The 7,500-nt window shown below is 36.1% G+C and overlaps 1 protein-coding gene across 2 annotated transcripts in view; it reads left to right on the top strand.

Annotated features, from left to right (window-relative positions):
• Positions 1-7,500, top strand: part of LOC125039416 (NPC intracellular cholesterol transporter 1-like) — a 43,446-nt gene that overhangs the window by 30,883 nt on the left and 5,063 nt on the right. Inside the window, exons 17-23 of one of the 2 annotated variants that reach the window (XM_047633313.1) lie at positions 287-464; positions 898-1,038; positions 1,205-1,365; positions 1,863-2,094; positions 2,913-3,026; positions 3,489-3,651; positions 5,948-6,055. In XM_047633313.1, the coding sequence (XP_047489269.1) occupies positions 287-464; positions 898-1,038; positions 1,205-1,365; positions 1,863-2,094; positions 2,913-3,026; positions 3,489-3,651; positions 5,948-6,051 (1,093 nt within the window). In that variant the 3' untranslated portion in view covers positions 6,052-6,055. The remainder of the gene's footprint in view (positions 1-286; positions 465-897; positions 1,039-1,204; positions 1,366-1,862; positions 2,095-2,912; positions 3,027-3,488; positions 3,652-5,947; positions 6,056-7,500) is intronic. The other variant, XM_047633312.1, reaches the window with a different exon arrangement.

Here is a 7,500-nt window from a genome sequence, read left to right as displayed (position 1 = left end):
GTTAACATTTCCTCAGTGATTATGTGAAGTTTAAAGGATAGTTTTGTATGGTTGGAATTGATGTTTACATTTCAAGTAATTTAGGGAAATAAGGGAGTGCATAATGTGAAATGATGTAAGTAATGTACTGTTTCTAAGGGAAAACTGCTAGATTCGAGTTGAAATTCTACTGTTTGTGCTTTGTAATATCCTCCCTTGCTTCAGAATATTTGGCTCTTATTGTTTAAGATATTACAAAAAAAAAAAAAATAATAATAATAATTATGACCAAACTATTCTTTCGTAGAACTTTCATCGCTCAGCCAGCCTCCTCATGGATTGACGATTATATGGACTGGTCCATTTACAACCTGGACAGTCCAAGTGATGATACACCATGTTGCAGAGTAAAGAAGGATGGAACATTCTGTCCTTCGAGTGATTATGAGTCTGACTGTGACGACTGCAACATAAACCTAACAGAAGTAAGATCCCAATATACTCCATTGGAAGTAGTTTTCAGCTGTCTGCAAATTGATTTCCTTAAGGGACCTCATTCACTGAACACGAGAGAGAATTTGACTTGAATCTTCCCCTGTTTCCTTGTTTTTTACATCATTAGAACTAATATGAAATCCTGTTGGTGGAGCTTCTTATAACTCTCTAGAGAAGAATGGGTATTTTGTGGTGATAGAGGATTGGTTGATGTCATAAGTGAGTTAGATAATTTATATGTAACACTTGTTCAGAAATATCCTGGAGTATAAGAAATTAAAAAGATAAATTAATAATTAAATGAAATAAAAGTACTTACTTGGACTCTTTCCCAGGAGATTGAGACAAAGTATCATTTTTAGTCCATTTAAACTGACCACCTATACACAGGCCTTAACATTTTTTCCCCTCTTTTCCTTGAAGGATGGACTGCGACCCGATCCAGATTCCTTCATGCAGTACTTACCATTTTTCCTGGAGGATGTACCAGGAGAGTCGTGTCCTAAAGGTGGGCATGCAGCTTATGGACAAGCTGTTAGAATTGTAACAACAGACAAAAATGAGGTATGACTCTGAAGTTTATTAATGTTACATTTGCTTTTACTTTCTGCTTGTTTAACATGAAAGGGAAGAAGATATAAGTAACTATTGAGTATATGTGCCAGTATATGCTGTTTTTTTTTTGTTTTTTAATTTGACAGCAAAATTTATGCTTTCTATCTTTACCCAGACAACAGTTGGTGCCAGTTACTTCATGACATATCACACTATTCTCAAGACATCCAAAGACTATTATGAGGCTCTAGAATGGGCCAGAGATATTTCAGAAAATATCACAGACACCCTGAATGAGGGCCAGGAGGAACCAGTGTATGAAGTTTTCCCTTATAGGTAGGAGGAGGTTGTAGATTTTTTTTTCCAGTATCTGAGTAATTTATTTGTATACTTGGGAAAAAGATGGGCATCAGAGTGCCTTTGTATGTTTTTTTTATAATGTGTAGTTTTAGTTTAATAAGTTCACCAGCTACCTTGTGTAAATGAGAATGAATAACAAATAGGTCATAAATGTAAATAATTTGGATTTTAGGACCTTTATCATGCAAACAAGTCTTTTTCAAAAGTTTATCTCTGTCAACTATTAACTATATCAGTGTAAAAGAATCAATCTTTGATTCAATTCTGAGTGATATAGTTAGTGGAAATTTAGATAAGAGGAAAGGGTGCATTAATTTTAAAATATGTTATTAGTTATTTTAGATATATCACTGCATGATCATGCCTTTTTTATATTTGAATTTTTTATAAGTCTGTGGAACAAGAGAAAGGCTCTGCTGACAAACACTTGTCTGATGAAATCACAAATGTTTTATATTTTCTCACACCAACAGTGTGTTCTACGTGTTCTATGAACAATACCTCACCATGTGGCACGATGTCTTGAAATCGCTTGGCATATCCCTTGTGACGGTGTTCTTGGTCAGCATTGTCCTCTCAGGCCTGGACATCGCTTCCTCCTTCGTGGTGATGGCAACCATTACCATGATTCTCATCAATCTAGGGGGACTCATGTACTGGTGGGGGATCTCCCTCAATGCCGTCTCGCTGGTCAACCTGGTTATGGTATGTGCAAAATATTATGAGTTTATATGTTTGCCTTATTATCATTATTGTCTCTGTCACTGTCATCATGATGGGAATAGAGATGATAGTCTGTTTGTACTAATTGAGAAATTATAAATTGTCTCCCCAGTATACTTTGAGTGAAAAGTATATGTATAGAGTAAGAAATGTTATGTAATGACAGAAATTATAAGAAAGCCTAATTTTGGATGTCACTTTGGGTTTGGATAAGCTCGTTTTAGGTATTTTTAAGTATTATCTTACAGATTATGTTAGCCAATTTGCTCTTTAGAAAGATGGGCAAAAGAAAAATTGCTAAAATCAGTATAAAGAACAACTGCTGAAGAAAACTCCAGATTTTCTTTTTTTTTCTTTTTTGATAAGTTACATTCCACCGATGTACATTATGTGAATTTTATATTTGGCAAAAGGTATTGAGTGACGCAGACCTGAGTTACAAATTTAATCTCTTGGTTTGTTTGCAATCTCTGTATGTTATTTGCAATTGTTAGATATATTCAAAGGGAAGTATTTACTTGGAAAGATTTTTCTAATCAGAGAAGTCTGAAGAAATAGGAATGAAATGTTAATTTGCTTCAAGGAGGGACTGTGTGTTCATGTGTACTATCATGTTTTCTCATATTTCTCTTTTAATCCTAATGAATATATTATTTGTTATCAGTGGGTAATATACCTCAGTGAATTTAGGAAGATTGCTATGCATCATTTGTTATGGTTTTTTTTCCTCACTCTCTTATTTCAAATACAGTTTGTATTACTAATATGTGTCGATACCAAATATTGTCTTTCTGCCACAGGCTGTTGGTATCTCAGTGGAATTCTGCAGTCACATCACCCATGCTTTTTCACTCTCTCTCGAGGACACCAGACTCCTTCGTGCCAAAGACGCTCTGATCACAATGGGAAGCTCTGTAAGTGTAAAGAGTTTCTCTAGTGTGTTCCTAAGGGTATCCTTCTATATTCTCTGATGTTTTGCATTTTTTGGTGGGTTTGATTTTCTTGGGTTTAATTTTTTTGTTGTAGCTTTATCTCGCTGTTTGTGATATGTGGTTATAATGTTTATATTTTCTTTAATTTAAAATTAAAGAATATCTTACTTTTAAGTTGAGATTTTTTTTTTCTTCAAATTCTGATTGCTATGTGTTTATGTATTTGTATATTTATAATTTATAATTGATGATTTATAATGTGTGTGTGTATGTATATATATATATATATATATATATATATATATATATATATATATATATATATATATATATATATATAGGTATGTGTTTGTGTTTGTGTGGGTGTCTGGGTTTTGGACTAGTTTGAAAATCACAAAGACCATAGATAGACCCTAAAAACCATGGACTTGCTTGTATTTGCAGGTGCTCTCCGGAATCACCTTCACCAAGTTTGGAGGTATCCTAGTCTTAGCATTTGCGCACTCCAAGATCTTCCAGGTCTTCTACTTCAGAATGTACTTGGGGATTGTGCTCTTCGGTGCAGCTCATGGCCTCATCTTCCTACCAGTCCTGTTGAGTTTCTTTGGTAAGTCAACTTGTATATATTGATTTGTGGCATTTGCTTTTTGTACAGATTGTATTGTTAAGGTACTGTTTTTGTTTCCCTGATAAAGCATGAGTGTGGATAAACTTGCTCATTGGACATGGTTACCTATTTTCTCACTTTGTCTGTTATTTGTGTGTATTTATTTGTTTATTTATTTTTTAGGTCATTTCTTGATTATTTTGGTAATGATATTTTTATTGAGAGATTGTATTAGCCAAATTCAGTTGGGTAGATGAACCGAGTTTTAAAATTATATAGCAGCATATTGGCAAGATAATTGAGATTTCAGGGGATCTATCTATCTATCATATTTTTTTAAGATCTCTGAAAATTTTTCAGCATACTTTGTCATGCTGTACATCTGTAAATGTAATTCAGCATTTTGTATTTATAAAAATCTGAAAAAATGGTGAGTTGGGGAATTTAAGAAAAAGAGGAGCAAGGTTTGAGAAAGAGAAAGAAAGGGAATAGTTTTTTTGTTTTTTGTGTGTGTGTGTGTTGTGTGTAGTGAGAGAGATAGATGAGTGAATGTACATAAAGCCAGGTACCTAGTATTGGATGTCTTAATAAACGTACTTATATATGAGGTCAATCAGGCTATTAGAGGCAAAGGGACCAAAGGGGGAATATTTAGGTAGGTTACTTGGTAAGTGGCCCACTGGCTTGTAAGTTTTGTAATCTCCGTGTATTCTAGGACTGGTAACTTGTTTTCCTGTGTTGATAAAAAAAATAAGAAAAAAGACCACAGCATGATGTAAATATGTTTATTTTATGAATATGTTGGTTGGTTTGTGTGTGCATGATTTTACAAATAGAAGTAAGGTTCCTTCTTCTTCAAGCCAGTGACACAGAATGCAAAAGTTGGTCATCCTCGTGCAACCCAACATAATCAATTTGGATGCAGTATATTTGAATGTTTAGGTAACAAAGCCTACTCTTGAGAAGAAGTCCAGTCATGCCATGTCATGTATATACATGCCACCCATTAGCATATTGATTAGTCTGTTCTGACAGTTATATTTTTGTATTAATCAATAATGAGTTTGTCAGGTGTTTTGCGCAGTAAGACTACTTCACCACTAGATTTGTTTCTCCTCGATAGAATGTACAGTATGTTGTGATATGATTATGTAAATATAAGAGAAGAGGAATGAAAACAAAGGCCTATTTTTCCGAATTGTAGATAGCATTCTTTGGAAGAAATGTTTTTTGCAGCAAGCAGAAAATTGCAAATGGTGAAAGAGAATCACCTGGTAAACTGATTTTTACTGTGGGTTTATTAAATATAGCAGGTCTGTATCTTCCTTAATTGGAGAAGACTGGAAAAAGATTTTTATTCCTTTTTTGCCATTTCAGTTTTGCTTGTACTTTATTTGGATGCTGGAGCCATTCTGGTTTTTGATGGCAGAAGTTCTAGAGCCAACTAGAGCTTGTTTGACACACTTGAGTCCTTTTGTGGTTTGATAACTTTGGTTTTGCATTTTTGAGGGGTTGTCTTCATTTGTTAATTCATTTTGAATCGGGTATTTGATAAGGTTCTCCAGGATTTGCAATGTCTCATGATTTATTTATGAATTATTATTATTTTTGACTTTTATTTTGTTTATTTGTTTTTATGATTTTTTATGTTTTGTTTCTGGAGGATACAGTGAATCTCTTGCATATATTTTTTCTTTCAGAGTATGCAACTGATTTATTTGTTGGAGCTTCTATTGTATGAGAAATGATAATGATTGTGATAGGTTCATGTTGGTGTTCCTTGAGGGATGCATATCGTCAGCCTCCTAAAAAGAGTATTATTGTAACTTTTGATTTGTAAAAAGTAATGCAAGATTTTTTTTTCATGTTCACTTTGTTCATTGTTTGGTTAGTATTATTATATACATATATATGTGGTTGATGAGAATTCATATTGTGTTGTGTGAATGATTGAAATATCACTTGGCACTTATTAGGGACCTTGACACTTCTAGAGCTCATTTTTTCACATCTTTTAGCACTGTTAACATCAATGTTATTATTGCTAATTGTTATCATTATCTATATAACATCAGCCAGTAGATTGGTAACATCATTCATGTTAAGTTTTTATTATTTATATATTTTTCAGTATTACAATACCCCTTCTTAAGCTTACCCCATAGAACATATTATTTACTCCCTGTATGATTATGTTTTTACTTGTTACTTTTTTTTCATTCCTTCCCCGTAATGCATTTGGGATAAATGTCCTGGTAGCTGCATTTTTGAAAATATTCCTCCACTCCAACACCAGGATCAGCAGTTAATCGTGCACGCTGCCAAAAGAGAGCAGACCGTGAGGTCCAACACCAGGAGCAGGAGCGGCATTGGGCCAAGAAATACCCATCCGGACTGTAATCTAGTAGCGTACCACCAGCCTCGTTTGGTTTCCTCCTCTCGCTTAGTTCACTCTCTGCACCCATACTGAAAGGAGCACAACTCATAACGTTTTTTTTGTTTTCATTGTTTCTTTTCCAATGTAGTATCAGCAGACCAGGGTCTTGGATTTGAGAGGAGTACGTACTGTCGCCTGGGGATGTTGTGAGAGGGAATTGAGATGTAAATGCAGTGGTTTCATGTGTTGGTGAGGAACCGTCCCAACTCTGGTTCCTTGCTGTCATCAGTGAAGGCCACCTGCGTCCTTGCACTTCCCGAGAGAGCTTTTCTCCTCTCTCAGACTTCTTGCACATTATATAAGACATTTGAGATTTGGTTATAGAGGAGAAATGGGTGTTATGGTTGTGGCTTAGAGAGGTGTCTGGAGAGGTTGTGGTGGGCTGGTTTCTTCCGCTAGGTTACAAAGGCATGCAGATATAGTGTTCTGCATCCTGGTTTCTCTGTACATCTGTCACCAGCTTGTGGAAACAATTTAGCAATGTCCCATCATATCTAGTGTTTTCCTGAAAGAAGGACTGTACAGATAAATTAGGAATGACTTTGGGACAGTGTTGGTGTAGCATTGGCCATTATTGCATTACTGTGGATTCTGGAGTATTGTAGATCTGCATGCTGCACTGGCAAGTCATTCTAATGCTTTCAACCTAGGACTAACCAGTAATAGGGATTAATTTGTTATAGATTTTAAACAAGTTATTATGATAACATAGTTCTACAAAGTGTAAGATATGTTGTCTGTCTATCTTTGTCTACCTATGTCTAGCTCAGTCTGCCTCAGTCTCTGTCTGGCTGTTTGACTCTCGCTCTGTCTATTTGTCTCTTTTGTCTTTCTCTTGTTTTTTCTCTTTCTCTCTTTCTCTGTTACTCTCTTTCCAGTCTCTCTGGCTCCCCTCTCTCTCTCTCTCTGGCTCCCCTCTCTCTCTCTCTCTGGCTCCCCTCTCTCTCTCTCTCTGGCTCCCCTCTCTCTCTCTCTCTGGCTCCCCTCTCTCTCTCTCTCTGGCTCCCCTCTCTCTCTCTCTCTCTCTCACTCTCTCTCTCTCTCTCTCTCTCTCTCTCTCTCTCTCTCTCTCTCTCTCTCTCTCTCTCTCTCTCTCTCTCTCTCTCTCTCTCTCTCTCTCTCTCTCTCTCTCTCTCTCTCTCTCTATCTCTCTCTCTCTATCTCTCTCTCTCTCTCTCTCTCTCTCTCTCTCTCTCTCTCTCTCTCTCTCTCTCTCTATCTCTCTCTCTCTCTCTCTCTCTCTCTCTCTCTCTCTCTCTCTCTCTCTCTCTATGTCTCTCTCTCTCTCTCTCTCTCTCTCTCTCTCTCTCTCTATGTCTCTCTCTCTCTCTCTCTCTCTATGTCTCTCTCTCTCTCTCTCTCTCTATCTCTCTCTCTCTCTCTCTCTCTCTCTCTCTCTCTCTCTCTCTCTC

Source organism: Penaeus chinensis, chromosome 27 (genome assembly GCF_019202785.1).
Source record: "Penaeus chinensis breed Huanghai No. 1 chromosome 27, ASM1920278v2, whole genome shotgun sequence".
Taxonomy (NCBI): Eukaryota; Metazoa; Arthropoda; class Malacostraca; order Decapoda; family Penaeidae; genus Penaeus; species Penaeus chinensis.
This window is presented reverse-complemented; position numbering and strand designations above follow the sequence as displayed.